The 25,244-nt window shown below is 38.8% G+C and overlaps 1 protein-coding gene across 4 annotated transcripts in view; it reads left to right on the top strand.

Moving 5' to 3' along the window:
* LOC134536607 (oocyte zinc finger protein XlCOF6-like) overlaps positions 1-16,571 on the top strand; it is a 230,691-nt gene extending 214,120 nt beyond the window's left edge. For 3 of the 4 annotated variants that reach the window (XM_063376393.1, XM_063376394.1, XM_063376392.1), the window contains one exon: positions 4,702-16,571. In XM_063376393.1, the coding sequence (XP_063232463.1) occupies positions 4,702-6,737 (2,036 nt within the window). In that variant the 3' untranslated portion in view covers positions 6,738-16,571. The remainder of the gene's footprint in view (positions 1-4,701) is intronic. The other variant, XM_063376397.1, reaches the window with a different exon arrangement.
* The last annotated feature ends 8,673 nt before the right edge of the window (positions 16,572-25,244 follow it).

Genomic DNA, 25,244 nt, shown 5'->3' with positions numbered 1-25,244 from the left:
CCCCCTCTTAGTGGTTGTACTATGTCTACTTGTTCACCCCCCCTCCTTGATTGGCGCATGCGCGCGCTGCGCCGCGATGTTATAAAAGGAGCTGCAAATTGGTCAGGAGCCTCTTTCTTTCTTGATTTTAGTCAGGCTTGGTTGTCAGCTGTTGTAATCTACGAGCATGTAGTCGGTTAGGTTCAGTTTTGAACTACGTGGGTGTGCGACCTCAGGGGAAAATGTAAGTTGGTTTGAGTTGTGTGTGAGGCGGTGGCCCTTACCTTAATGTAGTCATTTATTCTAAAATTGGTTTGTCCAAATTCCTTTTCGGCCGCCACCTTGAAAATTGTTTAGTTTGAATTAACGCATTAATGTAACTTCACTGTCAACTTGGTTTTTATTGGTAACTGTCTCCCCCTGAGACGTTGTGGCATGTATTTGATTAATTCTCATTAATGTAAATTCCTTGGGTAATTGTAACTGCACTTTGCAGTAGTTCTGACACACGTAATTATTAAAGTATTTCCTTAATCGTAACTGCACTTCGCAGTAGTTTTGTACAACGTAATGAATATAACATCCATCTGTTATTTTTTAATTGTAACTGCACCTTACAGCAGTAGTTTGAAAAATGTAAAAATGTTTGGATTTAACTGCATACTTGCCACTGCCTTTGCTTCGCGCGTTGTATAATGGGATCGCTTACGGTGTAGCCGGCTTACCTTCGAAGCCCGTTTTGTCTATAATCATTGTTTTTGTATTTAGCCTTGCTTAAATTGTATTGACGTAACTTCATCAGCAACCTAATGTTATGAATTAATGTTTGAATAAAATGTCTGTGTACCTGATACCATTTACCTTGCTTACCTAAACTGCTCCATTCACGTAACCCCCAGTCCATGCCAGGTTCGGGCCTCCCATCCCAATGCTCCTAAGCTAGATAGGCTTTACAAAACATTTTCACAGATGCCTGATTAAATCTTATTGCTCGCCCTAATGATGTTGCTTCAGGTTTTCTCAGTTTAATGTATGGATGCCTTTGCAGAAAGGCATAAAGCCAATCCTTCCCAGCCATTTTTGAATCTTTGTTAAAGTTATTGGTAATATTGTTCTTATCCGCTAGCTCGAAAGCAAGAGCACGCAGTTCATTCATAGTAATACCAAACAATCGGTTTTCCATTTCCACAATATGATCAACAAGTTCTTTCTCTTGAGCTGATGTGAACACAGGAAACTTTCCCATTCCTGCAAACAAATACGTCCCAAAACCGTAAGAAACAACCTCAAAATATTAAGTAACTGCAATCTTTATAAATGTTTATGCTTTGTCAAAAATGTTGAAAGCGTTAGCCCCTAGTTTTCTTCCCATGCTCTCAGCGAACCCTAATAAAAGTTTTGAATGTATAAATCTACAGCACTGGTGCCCTAGTCATCAATACCTACTACCCTTGTTAGTAAAACAATGATGTTATGCAAGAAGGTATTTAAAAAAACATTTATAAAGCTGCAATTATATGTATTTTATAATTGAATTTGTACCAAATTTTAACACACCTTTTTTCCCCGCATTGGTTAAAGAGCCTGAAATTCGGGCCTTTTTAACTCTTGCTTCCAGTGTACTTTGTGGAACACAATATGTCTTTGCAGCCTTCGTATATCCCATCGTACCGCCTATGACTTCACTGACAGCTATTTCCATACTATCCTCTGGCCAGGACTGCCTCTTAGTCTTTCTGGTATAATTTCTACCCATCGTTATACCTGTTAAAATAGAAAAGAAAACGTTAAATCTATTATAATGAAAACTCATGAACTTCATAAGTAATTTTATTAAGTTAATAATGTCTCTCAGCTAGTTCGTTCTTGTGTTTTTATATATATATATATATATATATATATATATATATATATATATATATATATATATATATATATATATATATATATATATATATATATCTGTGTGTGTGTGTGTGTGTGTACACACACACACTCTCTCTCTCTCTCTCTTTCAAGAGTTGCATTGCATTAATATTTTATAAATAGCATACATCACTTTATTTATAAAAATAGAAAATAAATTATTAAGTCAAATTACAATTTAATTACATGGGCCTACAAAATTTTTACGTTTCCAATTTTTTTCTAACCGATACATGACTTTTGGGTAACTGTATAAATGTACTGTAGGTAACTCTGTATAACATTTAGTATGCATAACGAAACTGTATTTTATTTTAAATGTCATTTGCACAATTGATCGAAAAGATGGTTGGGCAGAACGGGGTACTACCCCGTTTTACCCATTACCTGTGTACCCTGTTTTACCCAACATGCAGGTTCTCAAGCAAAAACGACAACAGAAAATCTTAACACCAGTCAATTACATCGGTTACTATGGCACAACATAGCAAATATAATACTTTACTTGAATACAACTTACCATTAAATATATCTGCAACCACTGATTAAATATTGTATAGCCAATACACGCTAAACATTTTAGTGAAACATCATAAATTTGTAATTTCCATTATTACGCACGAAAGACTACTGTGCGACACTTCATACTACCTCACTCTAGTGACGACGTGTAGAGGAGTAACTTACCAAACGTACACACAGATAGCAGCACGTGTACGGAAAATAACAGTGGTACCCCGTTCTACCCAACTACCCTGTTTTACCCAACTCTCCCCTATGACCTGAAATCCAATTCATCCGGATTCCAGAAGGGTGATTTAGTGTGGTTGTATAACCCGCAACGAAGAAAGGGCAGGTGCCCTAAACTTCAAGCATCATGGGAAGGCCGCTATGAGGTCTTAAAGGGCTTAAATGATGTGGTTTACAGGATCCAGAGGAAAGAGAAGTCGTATGAAAGTGGTACATTTGGACCGCTTGAGGGAATATGCTGGAAGGGATGCGTTAACTGTTCGGGACGAACATGTTAAAGGAGGGGGCAATGTTACGAACGTTAGCAGGGCTGCGGCGCGCAGGTGCACACCGTAACATGAGATGTGCCGTGAGCACCTGGGTCGCCGCTCTATCTCCCTCCAGCCCTCCGCTCACCCCGCGCGGCACTGTTAGTTTGACATACGAAACCTGCCAGTTGTTGTGTTGCGCGAGCCGCCGACACGTGTTTTCGAGAGATTTCTGCCGTCTGGATGGCTCGGAGTGACGCGATGGGCCCCGGCCGCTCCCGTGAGTTCTGGAATTTTGCCGGGGCCTATATATATGCCCGAGGACGCCGATCGAGAGTCAGTGGAGTTCAGAGCGAAGTCGGGAGTTTTCCCGCGGCGGAGTTTCCGGGCGATAGAGTGGCGAAGTCCCTGGACAAAGGTTCCAGGGCGAAGAGTTCAGTTCCGGGCGATAGTGCCGAGGGCGTGGCAGAGTTCCGAGCGAAGTTCAGAGCGAGGCGTCGAGTGGGAACCCGGCGAAGGGGAAGTGCGACAGCGGCGGCGGAGTGCGGCGACGGAGTCCTGCGACGGAGGACCACGAGGGGTGCTGCGGCGAGAGTTGCGCCAGAGGTGCGACCCAGCGAGGCGTGTGGATTGTGAGAAACGAGTGACTGGAGGAAGCAACATTTTTTTAAGTACAATTTATTAATTGGAATTTTTAGATTATTAGCTAGTAATGTAAATAGTGGCAATAAATAAAACTGTGTGTGATAAAAATCTTTAATCGGGCTATCCTTTATGCAGTAAATCGTAACAATATGCTCAATAGTTAGAACCGTTTTTAATTTTTTACATTATGAGTTCATTAGTCTATTTTTAGTTTATTTATTTTAATTTTAAATTGGTAACATGCCCACCGACAGCTGAGGGTATGGGAGATGGGCTCGACAAATATACGACAAGGTCAGTAGTGTTCCGTGTGCTGCGTGGACACCCCACAACCGTCGGACCCAATAGTAGTTGGGCACTACCTGAGGGGAAACCACAGCAGGTAGGCAGATCCATGCTGGCCTACACACAGAAGGCAAGTGGACCACATAGCAGCAGCGACCAAGACAAGACCAAACAAGTATGGACATACACAATAACACAATTAACACAAAGAAAAAACAGAAATATAGATACAATGCATCACAGTTGATATAAAAAACCGTTGAAATAACCAATATAACATGAATTGTGATTAAATTCCACATGACCTTAAAAAAAATTATTCAAGTTCCATTTTACGGTGATCCCAAATCTATTACAAAATGATTTACATAGTGCAGAATTGAACTTTATCTATTAATATTCTATGCATAATAAATCAGATATTTTACAGGAAAAATAAATCATGGAATTTAACATTAAGTATAGGAAAATATAACATAGTTCTTATGGCAAAATTGACAGGATCTAATAAATTTAATGACTCAACTGAGTAAACGTTATCTCTTGGGAATGTCTTAACAGAGTTTTCCCTTAGATTTGTAATTGTTGGCTAACATAAATAATTTTTATACTTATTAACTTAACATTAAAACTTTTAAAAATATATTTGAATAAAATAGATTAATTAAAACTCCATATAGTTCATGCTTTTAGGAACTTAATTTGTAAAAGTAAAAATCAATTTCCTAATCTGTCCCTGGAAATACTAAATAAAAGATAAAGGAAATATTGTAGAAAGTCAAGATTTTACTTTTTTTATATACATTTCATTATGTATGTTTGGGTAACGTACTAAGAGTATGTACAAATTTTCTTGATTTTGTTCTAGCCGCAGCAGTAGTTGAACGGAATGAACCTCACAAATGTGTGGGTCGCCATGGCAACACTTCATCCAGCTGCATTGGACACAGTTCCCAAGACTCACCAGATACCAGCGTCTTATTGAAGAGAGAAGTGACTGATACTGACACCATTAAATTATCAAACTGCTTAAATAATTTAGCTGCATCCACTGGTGTTACCAACTGTCAGGATAAAACTAGCACTAGTAACATTTTATTATTTGGACTTTGTTCATACATTCAACAACAGTATGCCCAAAAAGACACTGGCACAAAACAATTTTCTTGTGCAGAATGTTCAGCAAAGTTTAGCCACAAAGGTGACCTGAAGAAGCATATTCAAACCCACACCGGAGAAAAACCTTTTAATTGTACAGTATGTTCTGCCAAGTTTAGCCAGCAAGGTAACCTGAAGAAACACATTCAAACCCACACTCGAGAAAAACCTTTCTCTTGTACACTATGTTGTGCAAAGTTTAGTCAGCAATGTATCCTGAAGAGGCACACTCGAACCCACACTGGAGAAAAACCTTTCTCTTGTACAGTATGTTGTGCAAAGTTTAGTCGGAATTTTGACCTGCAGAAGCACAGCCTAACACACACTGGAGAAAAACCTTTTTCTTGTACAGTATGTTCTGCCAAGTTTAGTCTGAAAGGTAACCTGCAGAAACACATTCAAAACCACACTGGAGAAAAACCTTTTTCTTGTACACTATGTTGTGCAAAGTTTAGTCGGAATTATAGCCTGCAGAGGCACAGCCTAACACACACTGGAGAAAAACCTTTTTCTTGTACAGTATGTTCTGCCAAGTTTAGTCAGCAAGGTATCCTGAAGAGGCACACTCGAACCCACACTGGAGAAAAACCTTTTTCTTGTACACTATGTTCTGCCAAGTTTCGAGTGCTTAGTTATCTGAGGCAGCACATTCGTATACACACTGGAGAAAAACTTTTCTCTGGTACAGTATGTTCTGCCAAGTTTATTCAACAAGGTAACCTGAAGAAACACATTCAAACCCACACTGGAGAAAAACCTTTTTCTTGTACACTATGTTCTGCCAAGTTTAATGAGCAAGGTAACCTGAAGAAACACACTCGAACCCACACTGGAGAAAAACCTTTTTCTTGTACACTATGTTCTGCCAAGTTTAGTGAGCAAGGTAACCTGAAGAAACACTTTCAAACCCACACTGGAGAAAAACCTTTCTCTTGTACAGTATGTTGTGCAAAGTTTAGTCAGAATTTTGACCTGCAGAGGCACAGGCTAACACACACTGGAGAAAAACCTTTTTCTTGTACAGTATGTTCTGCCAAGTTTAGTCAGCAAGGTATATTGAAGAGGCACACTCGAACCCACACTGGAGAAAAACCTTTTTCTTGTACAGTATGTTGTGCAAAGTTTAGTCAGAATTTTGACCTGCAGAGGCACAGCCTAACACACACTGGAGAAAAACCTTTTTCTTGTTCACTATGTTCTGCCAAGTTTAGGAAGCATAGTCATCTGAAGGAGCACACTCGAATACACACTGGAGAAAAACCTTTTTCTTGTACAGTATGTTCTGCCAAGTTTAGTCAGCAAGGTATCCTGAAGAGGCACACTCAAACCCACACTGGAGAAAAACCTTTTTCTTGTACACTATGTTCTGCCAAGTTTAGTGAGCAAGGTAACCTGAAGAAACACACTCGAAGCCACACTGGAGAAAAACCTTTTTCTTGTACAGTATGTTCTGCCAAGTTTAGTCAGCAAGGTATCCTGAAGAGGCACACTCAAACCCACACTGGAGAAAAACCTTTTTCTTGTACAGTATGTTCTGCCAAGTTTAGTCAGCAAGGTATCCTGAAGAGGCACACTCAAACCCACACTGGAGAAAAACCTTTTTCTTGTACACTATGTTCTGCCAAGTTTAGTGAGCAAGGTATCCTGAAGAAACACACTCGAAGCTACACTGGAGAAAAACCTTTTTCTTGTACAGTATTTTCTGCCAAGTTTAGTCAGCAAAGTAACCCGAAGAAACACTTTTAAACCCACACTGGAGAAAAACCTTTCTCTTGTACAGTATGTTGTGCAAAGTTTAGTCAGAATTTTGACCTGCAGAGGCACAGCCTAACACACACTGGAGAAAAACCTTTTTCTTGTTCACTATGTTCTGCCAAGTTTAGGAAGCATAGTCATCTGAAGGAGCACACTCGAATACACACTGGAGAAAAACCTTTTTCTTGTACAGTATGTTCTGCCAAGTTTAGTTAGCAAGGTATCCTGAAGAGGCACACTCGAACCCACACTGGAGAAAAACCTTTTGCTTGTACACTATGTTCTGCCAAGTTTAGTTAGCAAGGTATCCTGAAGAGGCACACTCGAACCCACACTGGAGAAAAACCTTTTTCTTGTACAGTATGTTCTGCCAAGTTTAGTTAACAAGGTATCCTGAAGAGGCACACTCGAACCCACACTGGAGAAAAACCTTTTTCTTGTACAGTATGTTCTGCCAAGTTTAGTCAGCAAGGTATCCTGAAGAGGCACACTCTAAGCCACACTGGAGAAAAACCTTTTTCTTGTACAGTATGTTCTGCCAAGTTTAGTTAGCAAGGTATCCTGAAGAGGCACACTCGAACCCACACTGGAGAAAAACCTTTTTCTTGTACACTATGTTCTGCCAAGTTTAGTTAGCAAGGTATCCTGAAGAGGCACACTCGAACCCACACTGGAGAAAAACCTTTTTCTTGTACAGTATGTTCTGCCAAGTTTAGTCAGCAAGGTATCCTGAAGAGGCACACTCGAAGCCACACTGGAGAAAAACCTTTTTCTTGTACAGTATGTTTTGCCAAGTTTAGTTAGCAAGGTATCCTGAAGAAGCACACTCGAACCCACACTGGAGAAAAACCTTTTTCTTGTACACTATGTTCTGCCAAGTTTCGAGTGCTTAGTTATCTGAGGCAGCACATTCGTATACACACTGGAGAAAAACCTTTTTCTTGTACAGTATGTTCTGCCAAGTTTAGTCAGCAAAGTAACCCGAAGAAACACTTTTAAACCCACACTGGAGAAAAACCTTTCTCTTGTACAGTATGTTGTGCAAAGTTTAGTCAGAATTTTGACCTGCAGAGGCACAGCCTAACACACACTTGAGAAAAACTTTTTTCTTGTTCACTATGTTCTGCCAAGTTTCGAGTGCTTAGTCATCTGAAGCAGCACACTCGAACACACACTGGAGAAAAACCCTTTTCTTGTACAGTATTTTCTGCCAAGTTTAGTCAGCAAAGTAACCCGAAGAAACACTTTTAAACCCACACTGGAGAAAAACCTTTCTCTTGTACAGTATGTTGTGCAAAGTTTAGTCAGAATTTTGACCTGCAGAGGCACAGCCTAACACACACTGGAGAAAAACCTTTTTCTTGTTCACTATGTTCTGCCAAGTTTAGGAAGCATAGTCATCTGAAGGAGCACACTCGAAGTCACACTGGAGAAAAACCTTTTTCTTGTACAGTATTTTCTGCCAAGTTTAGTCAGCAAAGTAACCCGAAGAAACACTTTTAAACCCACACTGGAGAAAAACCTTTCTCTTGTACAGTATGTTGTGCAAAGTTTAGTCAGAATTTTGACCTGCAGAGGCACAGCCTAACACACACTGGAGAAAAACCTTTTTCTTGTTCACTATGTTCTGCCAAGTTTAGGAAGCATAGTCATCTGAAGGAGCACACTCGAAGTCACACTGGAGAAAAACCTTTTTCTTGTACAGTATTTTCTGCCAAGTTTAGTCAGCAAAGTAACCCGAAGAAACACTTTTAAACCCACACTGGAGAAAAACCTTTCTCTTGTACAGTATGTTGTGCAAAGTTTAGTCAGAATTTTGACCTGCAGAGGCACAGCCTAACACACACTGGAGAAAAACCTTTTTCTTGTTCACTATGTTCTGCCAAGTTTAGGAAGCATAGTCATCTGAAGGAGCACACTCGAATACACACTGGAGAAAAACCTTTTTCTTGTACAGTATGTTCTGCCAAGTTTAGTGAGCAAGGTAACCTGAAGAAACACACTCGAAGCCACACTGGAGAAAAACCTTTTTCTTGTACAGTATGTTCTGCCAAGTTTAGTCAGCAAGGTATCCTGAAGAGGCACACTCAAACCCACACTGGAGAAAAACCTTTTTCTTGTACAGTATGTTCTGCCAAGTTTAGTCAGCAAGGTATCCTGAAGAGGCACACTCAAACCCACACTGGAGAAAAACCTTTTTCTTGTACACTATGTTCTGCCAAGTTTAGTGAGCAAGGTATCCTGAAGAAACACACTCGAAGCCACACTGGAGAAAAACCTTTTTCTTGTACAGTATTTTCTGCCAAGTTTAGTTTGCAAAGTAACCCGAAGAAACACTTTTAAACCCACACTGGAGAAAAACCTTTCTCTTGTACAGTATGTTGTGCAAAGTTTAGTCAGAATTTTGACCTGCAGAGGCACAGCCTAACACACACTGGAGAAAAACCTTTTTCTTGTTCACTATGTTCTGCCAAGTTTAGGAAGCATAGTCATCTGAAGGAGCACACTCGAATACACACTGGAGAAAAACCTTTTTCATGTACAGTATGTACAGCCAAGTTTAGTTAGCAAGGTATCCTGAAGAGGCACACTCGAACCCACACTGGAGAAAAACCTTTTTCTTGTACACTATGTTCTGCCAAGTTTAGTTAGCAAGGTATCCTGAAGAGGCACACTCGAACCCACACTGGAGAAAAACCTTTTTCTTGTACAGTATGTTCTGCCAAGTTTAGTTAACAAGGTATCCTGAAGAGGCACACTCGAACCCACACTGGAGAAAAACCTTTTTCTTGTACAGTATGTTCTGCCAAGTTTAGTCAGCAAGGTATCCTGAAGAGGCACACTCGAAGCCACACTGGAGAAAAACCTTTTTCTTGTACAGTATGTTCTGCCAAGTTTAGTTAGCAAGGTATCCTGAAGAGGCACACTCGAACCCACACTGGAGAAAAACCTTTTTCTTGTACACTATGTTCTGCCAAGTTTAGTTAGCAAGGTATCCTGAAGAGGCACACTCGAACCCACACTGGAGAAAAACCTTTTTCTTGTACAGTATGTTCTGCCAAGTTTAGTCAGCAAGGTATCCTGAAGAGGCACACTCGAAGCCACACTGGAGAAAAACCTTTTTCTTGTACAGTATGTTTTGCCAAGTTTAGTTAGCAAGGTATCCTGAAGAGGCACACTCGAACCGACACTGGAGAAAAACCTTTTTCTTGTACACTATGTTCTGCCAAGTTTCGAGTGCTTAGTTATCTGAGGCAGCACATTCGTATACACACTGGAGAAAAACCTTTTTCTTGTACAGTATGTTCTGCCAAGTTTAGTCAGCAAAGTAACCCGAAGAAACACTTTTAAACCCACACTGGAGAAAAACCTTTCTCTTGTACAGTATGTTGTGCAAAGTTTAGTCAGAATTTTGACCTGCAGAGGCACAGCCTAACACACACTGGAGAAAAACCTTTTTCTTGTTCACTATGTTCTGCCAAGTTTAGGAAGCATAGTCATCTGAAGGAGCACACTCGAAGTCACACTGGAGAAAAACCTTTTTCTTGTACAGTATTTTCTGCCAAGTTTAGTCAGCAAAGTAACCCGAAGAAACACTTTTAAACCCACACTGGAGAAAAACCTTTCTCTTGTACAGTATGTTGTGCAAAGTTTAGTCAGAATTTTGACCTGCAGAGGCACAGCCTAACACACACTGGAGAAAAACCTTTTTCTTGTTCACTATGTTCTGCCAAGTTTAGTGAGCAAGGTATCCTGAAGAAACACACTCGAACCCACACTGGAGAAAAACCTTTTTCTTGTACAGTATTTTCTGCCAAGTTTAGTTTGCAAAGTAACCCGAAGAAACACTTTTAAACCCACACTGGAGAAAAACCTTTCTCTTGTACAGTATGTTGTGCAAAGTTTAGTCAGAATTTTGACCTGCAGAGGCACAGCCTAACACACACTGGAGAAAAACCTTTTTCTTGTTTACTATGTTCTGCCAAGTTTAGGAAGCATAGTCATCTGAAGGAGCACACTCGAAGTCACACTGGAGAAAAACCTTTTTCTTGTACAGTATTTTCTGCCAAGTTTAGTCAGCAAAGTAACCCGAAGAAACACTTTTAAACCCACACTGGAGAAAAACCTTTCTCTTGTACAGTATGTTGTGCAAAGTTTAGTCAGAATTTTGACCTGCAGAAGCACAGCCTAACACACACTGGAGAAAAACCCTTTTCTTGTACAGTTTTTTCTGCCAAGTTTAGTCAGCAAAGTAACCCGAAGAAACACTTTTAAACCCACACTGGAGAAAAACCTTTCTCTTGTACAGTATGTTGTGCAAAGTTTAGTCAGAATTTTGACCTGCAGAGGCACAGCCTAACACACACTGGAGAAAAACCTTTTTCTTGTTCACTATGTTCTGCCAAGTTTAGGAAGCATAGTCATCTGAAGGAGCACACTCGAAGTCACACTGGAGAAAAACCTTTTTCTTGTACAGTATTTTCTGCCAAGTTTAGTCAGCAAAGTAACCCGAAGAAACACTTTTAAACCCACACTGGAGAAAAACCTTTCTCTTGTACAGTATGTTGTGCAAAGTTTAGTCAGAATTTTGACCTGCAGAGGCACAGCCTAACACACACTGGAGAAAAACCTTTTTCTTGTTCACTATGTTCTGCCAAGTTTAGGAAGCATAGTCATCTGAAGGAGCACACTCGAATACACACTGGAGAAAAACCTTTTTCTTGTACAGTATGTTCTGCCAAGTTTAGTGAGCAAGGTAACCTGAAGAAACACACTCGATGCCACACTGGAGAAAAACCTTTTTCTTGTACAGTATGTTCTGCCAAGTTTAGTCAGCAAGGTATCCTGAAGAGGCACACTCAAACCCACACTGGAGAAAAACCTTTTTCTTGTACAGTATGTTCTGCCAAGTTTAGTCAGCAAGGTATCCTGAAGAGGCACACTCAAACCCACACTGGAGAAAAACCTTTTTCTTGTACACTATGTTCTGCCAAGTTTAGTGAGCAAGGTATCCTGAAGAAACACACTCGAAGCCACACTGGAGAAAAACCTTTTTCTTGTACAGTATTTTCTGCCAAGTTTAGTTTGCAAAGTAACCCGAAGAAACACTTTTAAACCCACACTGGAGAAAAACCTTTCTCTTGTACAGTATGTTGTGCAAAGTTTAGTCAGAATTTTGACCTGCAGAGGCACAGCCTAACACACACTGGAGAAAAACCTTTTTCTTGTTCACTATGTTCTGCCAAGTTTAGGAAGCATAGTCATCTGAAGGAGCACACTCGAATACACACTGGAGAAAAACCTTTTTCATGTACAGTATGTACAGCCAAGTTTAGTTAGCAAGGTATCCTGAAGAGGCACACTCGAACCCACACTGGAGAAAAACCTTTTTCTTGTACACTATGTTCTGCCAAGTTTAGTTAGCAAGGTATCCTGAAGAGGCACACTCGAACCCACACTGGAGAAAAACCTTTTTCTTGTACAGTATGTTCTGCCAAGTTTAGTTAACAAGGTATCCTGAAGAGGCACACTCGAACCCACACTGGAGAAAAACCTTTTTCTTGTACAGTATGTTCTGCCAAGTTTAGTCAGCAAGGTATCCTGAAGAGGCACACTCGAAGCCACACTGGAGAAAAACCTTTTTCTTGTACAGTATGTTCTGCCAAGTTTAGTTAGCAAGGTATCCTGAAGAGGCACACTCGAACCCACACTGGAGAAAAACCTTTTTCTTGTACACTATGTTCTGCCAAGTTTAGTTAGCAAGGTATCCTGAAGAGGCACACTCGAACCCACACTGGAGAAAAACCTTTTTCTTGTACAGTATGTTCTGCCAAGTTTAGTCAGCAAGGTATCCTGAAGAGGCACACTCGAAGCCACACTGGAGAAAAACCTTTTTCTTGTACAGTATGTTTTGCCAAGTTTAGTTAGCAAGGTATCCTGAAGAGGCACACTCAAACCCACACTGGAGAAAAACCTTTTTCTTGTACACTATGTTCTGCCAAGTTTCGAGTGCTTAGTTATCTGAGGCAGCACATTCGTATACACACTGGAGAAAAACCTTTTTCTTGTACAGTATGTTCTGCCAAGTTTAGTCAGCAAAGTAACCCGAAGAAACACTTTTAAACCCACACTGGAGAAAAACCTTTCTCTTGTACAGTATGTTGTGCAAAGTTTAGTCAGAATTTTGACCTGCAGAGGCACAGCCTAACACACACTTGAGAAAAACTTTTTTCTTGTTCACTATGTTCTGCCAAGATTAGACGTATTAGTCATCTGAAGCAGCACACTCGAACACACACTGGAGAAAAACCCTTTTCTTGTAAACTATGTTCTGCCACATATTGCCATCAAAATGCTTTGAAAAGGCATACTGGTGCACACACACTAAAGAAAAACCTATTTCTTGAACACTGTTCCGCTAAAGTTAGTAAGAAGATAACTTAAACATGTTTAATCCTACATACACTTCCCCTATTAGCATTAGTAAGGTTGACATGAATACATATTTTTAGTATTGACAAGGATAATAACTAGGGCCTGGAAAAATTAGCATCTATTTATTACATAATTAGCATTTATGATGTTGAAAATTAGCATCTATTTTCCAGAAATTAGCATCTATTTTTGAGAAATTTGCATAAGATATTAAAGTTACATAACAATACAAGAAGTTGTAATAGTGTTTATACCCATTATGACGAATTTTAACACAAACCAAAATCATTAAACGGTATTTGTAAACAAACGTTTGACCACTAGTAATTTCAGATGGAAACAAACTGACGATTCGAGTTGACCAACTTCAGTACGCTAAATGTGCACCACAAAATGTATGATTTGTCCCTATGTAAAATATTGATCAGAAAAAAAATTTGAAGACTAAAGTGATTATCAACGAATGTAAAAAACCGCGTACTAAAATATTTGTAGTAGTTTTCAGCATTTAAAATATTTTCATTTTTATCTTTGCAAGTTCACTACGATCCCGTCAACGACCTAGATATTTTCTAGGTTGTTGGTTTCCGTGATGCGCTTCCCGGGAAATTTTGTTTTGTTAGGTTAGATACTCTTCATGAACAGGCAACACACGATGCAATGGCGAACGTAGGCGAACGTGATGTGATCTAACAAAACAAAATAACTGCGTCGATAAGTAGTGTGAACATTCTTTTCTAAACAACATTCAACGGTATCTTGAGTAAATCGTAAAGAATAAATTTACAAAATTACTTATTCTATACTATCATGCGTGATATTTGGTTAAGGAATGTTTTATAAATAAAGGTTAGGATTCGGATTTTATTCCTTCAACAAGCCTTGTCAGAAGCTATTGTTTACGGTAATTGTGTTATGGTGGCTATTTTCAAAAAAAATACTTTGAGGAATGTGTGTTCAAGCCATTTTGTTGCATTCTATAGTGGTTTTTCGCTCGATAATGGCAATTTTACCGCGATTTCGCAAATATAGCATTTATAACAACAATTAGTAAAAAATCGCATCTAACCTCAAAATTCGCAAAAAAATCGCATCTATCGCAAATTGCGAATTTTTCCGGCCCCTAATAATAACGTAGATGACACACAAAACACAGTTTAAAAACAATGAACATAATTTATACAGCAAGTCACAGTTATATACATGGAACACTGATATACTACAGACCACAGTTAAAACAATAAACACGGTGTACGTACATACAACAAAAAAACAGAATTAAGACAATTTTTAAGTTTTAACTTGCCATTTCGAACAAAGCAAAAATCAGCAATCCTTAAATAATACATAAAAGCATATAAAACGTAAATTCACAACCAGACACATAAAAACAAGGTACAGGAGAATCCCGTTATAGCGAGCACGGTAATAGCGAGAACACGGCTATAACGAGGTCTTTTTGAGGAATTTACGGCGTGATCGCATGATGCGCGCCTTGGTTATTTGTCTGCTTTATCTTCACCCCTCTCGTTCGGCACTAGACATCTTGCCGTTGACGCCTGTCACATTCTTCAGCCTTGCAGTCGCCACCTAAGTGCGTGGCTTTAAAAATAGAATCCCGTCATTTCTTTCTTTTATCAAATTTCCGCTTGGCTTCAAGGCCAAGGTATGCTCGAATCGAATAAACCAAGCCCTTGAATATACATATCCTTTGTACGCATTTCTTATTATTTATAAAATAGACAAAATCTATTTTTTTCCCGCCACTAAACATAACAATGCGCACTTTTTTTTAAAAAATATAAATGCTCTTAATTAATTTGTTGGGGCATTTTTATTAACGAATAATAACATTGTTTATAACTATGTTAGGCCAAAAACGTCAGAGCCGTCTTTATACTTGTTGCTAATTGATCGCGTTAATAATACACAAATATTTATAAACTTGTTTGGAATTATTTCAGTCGTGACACATTTACAAACTCGTCACATTATTTATTTTACTAGCTGGCAAATAGTAGGCACTACCGTATTTATTTCCGAATCTCTAGGACAGTTTTATTGTAACTTTTGTTTCGATCAGTTGTTGGGGTAGCTATCCGGGAAGGGGGTGGTGATGGTTTGAGTTTAATTCTGAATTTATTTTCTAAAAACGTTTACAGGTTTTTTTAATTGAAAAAAGTATTGTTTTCCAGCTGCTATTTCGTTTGAGGCGTACATGCGTTGCCGCACTCCTGCTTTTTTTTGTAAGGAATTAAATTGTCGTGCTACACTAGCGCCGTCTGTTAGCTACATCCGGAACAAACACGGCCGCCAGCAGACAGCCCGCGTTGACGATAGATAGCAGGAAATTGCTGTGTTGGCCGCGGGCCAAGCCGAGTAATCGATTGCGGACTGAGATGCTATACTTACGTGGCGTGGTAGGGTATTCTGGTTATTTTGACGCAATCGGTGATTGCATCCGTACTTGTGGGGTATCTTTTTAAAGAGAATTCACACATCAGCTCACAGAAATTAAGATTTCGTTAATATAACCTGTTATTTTCCAATTATACACGTTTAAACACAATTTTTATGGTATTTTCGGTTCGTTTTTATTTTTTGGGGGCCAAAATCTGTCCAATTCGGTTATAGCAAGGACACGGTTATAGCGAGGATCAAACCCGGAACCGTGACACCTCGATATAACGGGACGCTAGTGTATTAGGAGATATTCACGATAAAGTAGACGAATCGTCAGAATAACTTGAAAAGCATTAAATTATGTAAATTATGATTGTAAAGCTTATAGCAAACACAGGATTACTTTAAAACTAACAAAGTGTAAGAAAATATATTGGGTAAAAGAGGTATGTATATTTTTAAGATAAATAATTATATCTCCGAATTTAACTAAGCATACCAATAATAAACACATGAAAACTGCTAACCATAATTATACCATTTTTAAAAATTCAATCACTGTAAGTTTGGTAAAAGGGCTGGTGTGCTTTTAAATCAAAAAACTCACATCTATAGTTAATTTTTTATGTATTTTTGACAATTTATTATAATTTGTCTATAAATGGGGCTGATAACAGAATTAGTTTTCATTTATTTGAAAAATTCATGTCTCGGCAACTAATTAAGTTCGACGTGGATTAAATTGTAAAAAAATATAAATAAATATATATAGTTTTTTTTTACTAATTTGCAATATTCCACCCATTGGGTGTGTTGATATTAGTTTTGTTTGAAGTACAAAAAATTCATAATTATGAATCTACTATATCGAAGGGTTAGAAATAAAAATATAGAGTTTTGAATTTTATTTTTTGCAGTTTTCCTAATTTTTCATTTTAAGGTTGCTAAAGAGGGTAACTTATCTATAAAAAAACTCATATTTCCATAGCAATAGTTCTGAATTAAAAAAACTTAGCATATATAACGTAAATAATTAATTATGTAGAATACTTTTGAGCATGTTTTTATAGTAATAAATTATATATATATATATTTTTTTATAGTAATAAATTATATATATATATATATATATATATATATATATATATAAATGAAGATAAGAAACTGAACAATAATAATATACTCAATTATGATTTTATATAATGTTTTAACCTTTACCATTTTTCTATATTCAACCGCCTCTCTGTGAGATGTAAGTTATATGGTGTAATGCAAAATCTACCAACTTGGTGAAGTTTTATTTTTAAAGTATATTGTTACATGTTACATCCCGCTAAGCAACTCAGAATAGTAACAAGTCACTTTAATCACCTGAAAAGTTTAATTTTATATTCAATGATTTTGAAGTTTTAAGTTCATCTGATTGCCAACATTGAAGATGAATTATTCCATTAGGATAAAAGTTTTTATTTCGTTGCATCAGAGTAAAGGGTTTTCGAAGGCAGTCTTTTGTTTTATTATTACTTCTCAAAAAACACAAATGCGGATCACAACTTGCATATCCGGAAAATTTTCCATGTGTTCATTGGAGACTTACTTAGCTCATTGCTCAATTAAAAAAAAAATTAAAGTCCCTTTGTTGTTGAACAAAGGTCCATTATCCCGCTGATATGTCCTTGGAGGGTAACGGCAGTCACCATGGGCTGATGCCGACGCCTGGGGTCCAATTGAGAGTTAAAAGACTAAAAAATAGTTAATATTCTGCCTGGCCCCGATCAAAATGCATGAAATTGCTATTCAAAAAATCTCTCTGCATTCATGTGAGCTGCTAACAATGCCGCCGTAAACGACATTGATCAAGCGACAACTAGTTGGACATTACATTGAAGTTGTCTTCCCATACAAAGGCAAACACAAAGGGGAGGCAACCCTGCTTGTCAACCAACCAAACGCGCAACAGACACATAAATATGACCATGTAAGGAATGAGGTCTCGCCCAGCGAGAGTTCTGGTCCATTGCTGCGCAGTCATGCGCCCACGTGCGGGGTTTTCCCAACCACACACTAACTTACTGGCGACAGGGAGTCACGCTGTGTCTTCCTTCCATTCCAACCTTCTAGAACCTTCTGGCTGCTCAGAGGATGCTTTAATACTGCAAAAATGTAATTAATGAACATACTTATTTTAACTGACCAGGCAAAATAAAGAAAGGAATAATAAAAAAATACATTCATTTTACGTAGAACCTCATGAAAAATAATAATTAATATTGAGGCACAATCAAAATACTTTAAAAGCCTATACATTGAAGATGAAACATGAGTAGAAATTAATTACGAAACATGAAGAGGACATCAGTAACATTACACATTCTCATTTCAAATATTATCAGTAGCAGGGGGCAGAAATTAAGATATGTTACAATATCTTCTGAACAATGCAAACTTAATTAGACATATTAGAAATTATAAATAAACATACCTTAAGTTATTCAACGTTCTCTGAAATATCACCTTAAGTTGTAACAAGGGTTAATAATATTTTTAAAATAAAATGATATGGAATCCATTAAATCAGTATTGGCGTCATATTTATAAAAATATAAATTTATTGTTATTATTTTAGAGTCCACATCTGAAGTTAAAAGAAAGAAAAGGGATTAGAGTGGTTTTTGGGTAAAGGATATTGCCATGTTTAATTATTAGTTATGAATTTTTACATTGACATCCGTGTGGAAAAACGGAGAGGGTAATTTTTGGGATATATATATATTTTTTTTAAGTAATACTAAGTAAACTACGGGTCAAGTAATACATGGATAAGAAATTTGGTATCTATACTCTACATTTCAAATGTACATGTGAGTGCATCAATAGGCTTAAATAATGGGAGTATTAGGAATAAGGTGAAATTATTTAACTATTCTTTCAAAAATTTAATTATAGTAAATGAAACTGTTAGCATAAACTATGTTATAATCTAAGTTAAAATTAAATAGGTGCATGTGTAACATTTTTTTAATATTGTCTACTTCATGAAATGAAAAGGAAGTTAGTGTGATTTCATTGAGGCAAAATATGTCCTCCAACACTAAAAATGAAGTTTTAAAATCAGGTACTTAATCAATACTTAAAATTAAAAAGGCCTACATATATGTAACCACTTAAAAAAAAAACATTCTTAAATGGTTTTGTTATAAAATATTATATTTTATGCACTTAACAATCCATTGTATCTATTTAATTAGTGAAAATGTTTTGAATTAAAACAATTTTCTTTCAATGGTAAGAATTTTGCAATATTCTTAAACCACGCAAGCGAAGCTGTTGATTATTAGCTATTTATAAATACAATTGTTTTCTTTTGGGCATTTTCTTTTTTCCTTGGAACTTTTTTTTGTGCAGTTTCTGGAACCAATTTTAAAAGATGAATCATAACTGTAAAAGTTCTTGCATCAGTACATATGTAAGATGCTACTTATGCAGACATTAATAAATTAATTTTGCCTTTCATTAAATAATTAAATAAGTGTTCTGGTAAAAATTTACATAAAAAGGTTTGCCTACTTGCACATATAGCTTTGCTGCAGAGCATGACTGTGCAACATGATTTAGAGGTATTTATAATTTTTTCTGGATGCCGACATGTTTGGCTGAATAGGACTTTTCCTTTTGATGGGTTGTCATGGCATCCAGACTTGTCGTGATTAAATATGTTTTCAGGTGGAATAGTACCTGGACTTTCATTTTCAAAGTGCTCAAAAAACTCTTTTACTATCCCTTGTTCACCAGATCTGTTTCCTGGTTAAGGTTTGTGGTTAATGTTTATGCAAAGGCTTTGTTTTGTGTCTCTCTAAAAATGCTTTTTCCTACTCCCATCCTGGCATATTATTTGGAAAACGACTCATGAGTTTTTGAAGAGAGTAGGTATACTTTCACAATGTACCGTAAGTCAAATACCGATATAGGAACACCTGTCACTTACTGTGATGCACTGGTGAACAAATGTGGCCTCTTCTTGTGGACATAAGATATTAGGCCGTCCAACTCTGCCCATGTGATTGTTCTGGAATCTGTTAACAATAGTGTGGCGGGGAATGCCAGAACTTGTGTGCTGCTTTTGTCTGACCACCTCTTCCCGAACGGGCATCTGCCAGTATTTTGGCCATAGTCTCCAATGGGAAACATGTCTTAGTTCCATACCTCCTAGTTCCAGGCTTCAAATGTATCTTTCGTGCCATGGTATTGCAAACAGTTTTGCGAACTATTTTTCTAGCATATATGTTACTCCAGCCAATAACAGCACTCCTTTGATATCTGATAATACTGCTTGCTCCATTCCTATGTCCACTATTACTGAGATTCTTGTACTTTGAGGGATCAAATACTTGAAATCTACTATGTCAACAGGTCCAGATGGTATTCCTAATTTCATAATAAAAGGATGCTCTCTGGTTCTTGTTCCTATCCTTCAGTTTATCTTCAATAGCAGTATTAAAAACAGCATCTACCCCAATATATGGAAAACTGCCAAGGTCATTCCTATGATAAAAAAGGTAGCAAATTTAATGTCACGAATTATAGGCCTATTTCTCTTAAATGGATTTGCTTAAGTTTTTTACAAAATAATATTTAAGGAACTCTTTCAAAATTAAACTATCTGATTGTCAGCATGGTTTCAGAATTGGCAAATCTACTACTACTAATCTGATAACTTTCATAAATCCAATTTATTCTGAAGTGATAACCCGAGGCCAAGTAAATGCTTGCTATTTTGATTTAGCAAAGGCTTTCGACACAGTAAACCATCAGGTATTACTCAGAAAATCATCCATTATGGGATTGAGTGACAAATATATCAAATGGTTTGGCAGCTTTTTGAAAGATGGGAATTACTTTGTTTCTATTAAACCAAAGCACTAAATTATTCTGTTGGTCTGTTATTTGCAGATGACCTAAAAATATATAGAAAAATTACTTCAATACATGACTGTCACTTACTTCAACACAACATTTCTTCTGTTGTTGCATGGTGTAAGACTAATCTCGTTGAACTTAACTACTGTAAAACCACCACTATAATCTTCTCAAGAAAATATCATCCTATTGTATTTGAATATAAACTAAACAATCATACTATTGCAAAATCAAATTGTGTCAGAGACTTAGGTATAATGTTCGCGTTGATTAAATATATCACATTTAATGCATCTAATTTAGATTCAACACTTAGTCTTTATATATCCTTGGTGAGATCTAAATTTGAATATGGTTCTGTGATTTGAAATAACATTAATAAATCAGATAGTGACAAATTGGATAAAATACAATTCAAACTGATCAAAATTATAAATCTAAAACGTAACTGTTAGATACCACAATAAACGCTGGTAACAACATCCAGTAACACTGGGTTGCCCAGCAGCACTTTATTTAACACCTCTACAACAGCATGTTACACGAGTTCCCGCCATTTCGTAACTAACTAGACATAACAACAACAACACAGCATACCAACCTATACTCAGTACATAACACCTCTTCCCTTCAAGATTTTCCCCACTTACCATTGCATATATGCAAATACTATATACCATAATACAAGACACTACACTGTAACAATACCATCCACAACTCTAGCCCCATTGAGTTACTTCTGCACATAGTCTTTCAACCTCACTGGTTGCTGTTTCACTCTGTTAGATGCACGTTTAGTACAAGGTGAGTCTTGTTCAGCTTGCCATGTTGCAGTGTCGAGCTTTTCGAATCCCCGGAACGGACCTGAGAATTCTTCATCTCCATCCTTACTAGGCCTGTACTCTTCCATTACCGGTGTCTGCTGTTCCCAGTTGCTGGTGGTTACATCTCTAACAGAGTGCCTGACACCCATCGTTCCAAGGTGTGGTCCTGGTGCCTTCAGCGAACGGTGCGCAGCATCACTCCTCTCGCAGCTGATGTCCGCCTGGTCATCGTCGTGTGGACTGAGAACCGGCCATATTTGTTGGTTCCTTCCTAGTGATAGGTCGGCAGATAAACTACCTTGGTGTAGCGCCTTCGACTCTCTTCGACGGATCTGATCTACATGGCGTCTATAGGTCTGCCCCACATTATCCCTCACAACATATATGAATTGCCCTTGTTGGCCAGTGTTGTTCCTTGTAACCATTTTTCGTTCCCACTGTAGCTCCTTACCCATACCGTATCATCCACTTGGAAATGCCTTCCTATACAGCCTGATGATGATTGTGCTACAATCCTGTGTCCATTGTGACCCACAGCCGGTCGAACCTGGTCCAGCACTGTTCTCAGTCGACGTCCCATCAGGAGTTCTGCTGGTGTCTTCTGACCGCCAGCACCTGGCATGGTGCGAAGTGCGAACAATATCCTGTTCAGTCTGGTCTGCCAGTCACCATCACCTAGCTTCTTCAGCTTTGCCTTGATAGTTTGAACCATGCGCTCAGCCTGACCATTGCTGGATGGATGAAATGGTGTTGATTTCATCAACCGAATGCTATTTTTCCGTGCAAATGTCTTCATTTCCACGGACGCGAAGGCAGACCCATTGTCTGAAACTATGCATTCAGGTATCCCATGGACACTGAACATGTCCCTCAACTCCCGAACTACTGATGCTGATGAGCTTGATGGCACAATTCTCACTTCTGGCCATCGTGAGTAAGCATCCACTGCCAACAGAAAAACTTTACCCTGAAAGGGCCCAAAGAAATCAATGTGAACCCTAGACCACGGTTTTGTTTCTGGTTCCCAGCACACACCCTTATTCTTTGGTGGGTTAGCACGAATCTGTTGACACTGTTGGCATTGGCCTACGAAATGTTCAATGTCTATGTCCAGTTTAGGCCACCACACATAGCTTCGTGCAACTGCTTTGGATTTCACCACCCCATCATGGGCTGCATGTAACATTTGCAGCATCTTCTTCCTCAACACTGTAGGCATTATAACTCTGTTTCCCCACAGAACACAGCCTTTATAGAGCGACAGTTCAGTTCTTCGATTCCAGTATGGTCTGAGCTCTTCTGACACTGCCTCCTTTTCTGACCAACCGATGTTTGTATGCTTTTGCACCACACGGAGTACTGGATCCACTGCCGTCAAGCTTGCTATCTTTGTGGCCTCAATAGGCGGGTCAGGAAGGGCTTCCAACATTAACACATCTCCCACGACCGGAATATCCAGCTGTGGTGCCTTAAGTGGCAGTCTACTTAATGCATCTGCGTGTCCTATGGTAGTTCCTGGTCTGTAAAGCAATTTGTAGTCAAACATGGACAGCCACAAGCTCCAACGCAGCAGTCTTGGGGATAAAATGTCTGGTGTTTGCTTGGTAGGATCCAACAGTCTCAACAGTGGCTGGTGGTCTGTCACAATTGTAAAGACCCTAGCTGTTACATATTGTCGGAACTTTGTGACACCAAACATAATCGCTAACGCCTCTTTATCAATTTGTGAGTAGTTCTTCTCATGCTTCTGTAAAGAGCGTGAGCCAAATGCTATAGGTCTCTCACTGCCATCATACTCCTCATGTGCCAGCACTGCTCCCACACCATACTCTGATGCATCACAAGTCAAGATCACTGGTTTCAAAGAATCATAATGCACTAACACAGAGTCCAACTGAAGAAGCCTTTTTGATGCACGGAATGCGTCTTCATGGGCTTCTGTCCACACCCATTGTTTACCTTTGTCCAGTAACCGATGTAGTGGTTCTGCCACATCAGCCTTATTGGGCAAAAACCTCTCGTAGAAGTTTAAGAGTCCTAAAAAAGCTTGTAGCTCCTTCTTGCACGTTGGAGATGGAGCATTCTGGACAGCTTCCACCTTCTCTACTGTTGGGTGTATTCCCGTGCTGTCCACTGGTAGCCCAAAAATGTGACTGATGCTACAGCAAATACACACTTCGACCTTTTAAGTTGCAACCCGGCTTCCGCAATACGCTCCAGGACTTGATGGACCCTCAGCCAATGCTGTTCTTCACTGGATCCAGTAATCAGAATATCGTCTAGCAATACTACCACACCCTGTATCCCTATCAACAAGGTTTCCATTAGTCTCTGAAAAACTGCTGGTGCACAATTAATTCCAAATGGCAACCGCTTCACCCTGAAAAGCCCTTTCATGGTATTCACAGTCAACAATTCAGCAGTTGCGGTATCCACTGACACTTGTAAGTACGCATCAGCTAAATCCAATTTGGTGAAAACCTTCCCTCCTGCTAAGTTAGAAAATGCTTCATTAATAGTTGGAAGTGGGTAAACATCCTTTTTACACATTGTGTTTACTGTGCACTTGTAATCTCCACAGAGCCGCACCGTTCCATCTGCCTTACGCACAACATGAAGTGGAGTAGCCCACTGGGAATAAGTTACAGGCTCGTACACACCCAGCTCCACCAGTCGGTCTATTTCCTTACACACACTTTCACGTAACGCAAATGCTACCGAACGGCATTTCCGGAACACTGGTGTTGCATCAGAATCTAATTCTATATTTACTGGTGGTCCTTTATAGTGGCCCAATTCCATGCTAGCAAACACTCCAGGATGTTGCCTCACTATGTCTGTCACCGCTGCAGGCTGAAATGAAAATACCCCTTCCACGGAAATTCCAAGAGGTTCCAACCAGCTACGCCCTAAGAGGCTGGGACCTCTCCCTTCAGCCACTAATAACGGTAACCTTGCAGTTGCAGACTTGGTTTGCACATACACGTCCAACACCCCTAGCACTCGCAGCTTTTCTTGGGACCATGTGTGTAGCAGTAACCTAGCCTCCTGTAGTGATGGTTTCTCTGGCCAGAGCCGCTCAAAGGTATCTTTACTAATAATCGAAAACCCAGAACCTGTGTCAACCTCCATGTCTAGCTTCATTCCATCCACATGTACTGTCATTCTTATTGGCGGCTGACTTTTAGGTGATTGTGACTGGAAATTGAATAGACTATACTCTGACGCTTCTTCAGATGAGTCTCCCTCAAATACAACATTGTAATTGCCACTAACCTGGTTTCTCTTTGGATTCTTACCCATATCTCTGGCATGGGTTCTGTGCTTTTTGTTGATACATGCCCTTTCCAGATGGCCCAATTTACCACAGAAATTACACATTGTTTTGCGGTGTTTACAGCTCTCTGGGTTGTGTAATCCATTACAACGCCAACAGGGTTTCTGCTCTTGAGGTGGATTTGACCTGTTCAACAGCAACGCCCTTTCGTGGACGGCCCGACTTTTGGAAATGCTTACTTGACTTACAGTCTCAGCTAACTCACGTACTTCGCCTTGTAAATCACTCACATTTCGACTAGCAGTTTCTGCCGCAGTCGCCATGTCAATAGCCGCCTGGAATGTTAACTTATCTTTGGCTAACATTGCATGTTGCACTGTTTTATCACGCACACCACACACTAAACGATCACGCAGCATTCTGTTCAAATCGACAAAATTGCAGTGAGCCGATAGCCGTCGCAATTCAGCCATGTACTCAGCTATCGATTCTCCCTCATGCTGATCGCGTTTGTAAAACTTGTACGTTTCAACAATTTCACTTGGCTTCGGTTCAAAGTGATTACACAATGCCACTAAGATATCCGCTATATCGACCTCGTTTGTTGCCTTCGGAAGTAGCAGTGACGACACCAAGTTGTAC

Source organism: Bacillus rossius, chromosome 11 (assembly GCF_032445375.1).
Source record: "Bacillus rossius redtenbacheri isolate Brsri chromosome 11, Brsri_v3, whole genome shotgun sequence".
In the NCBI taxonomy this organism is placed as follows: Eukaryota; Metazoa; Arthropoda; class Insecta; order Phasmatodea; family Bacillidae; genus Bacillus; species Bacillus rossius.
Note: the sequence above shows the minus strand (reverse complement) of the source record. Positions and strands in the feature narration are given on the sequence as shown.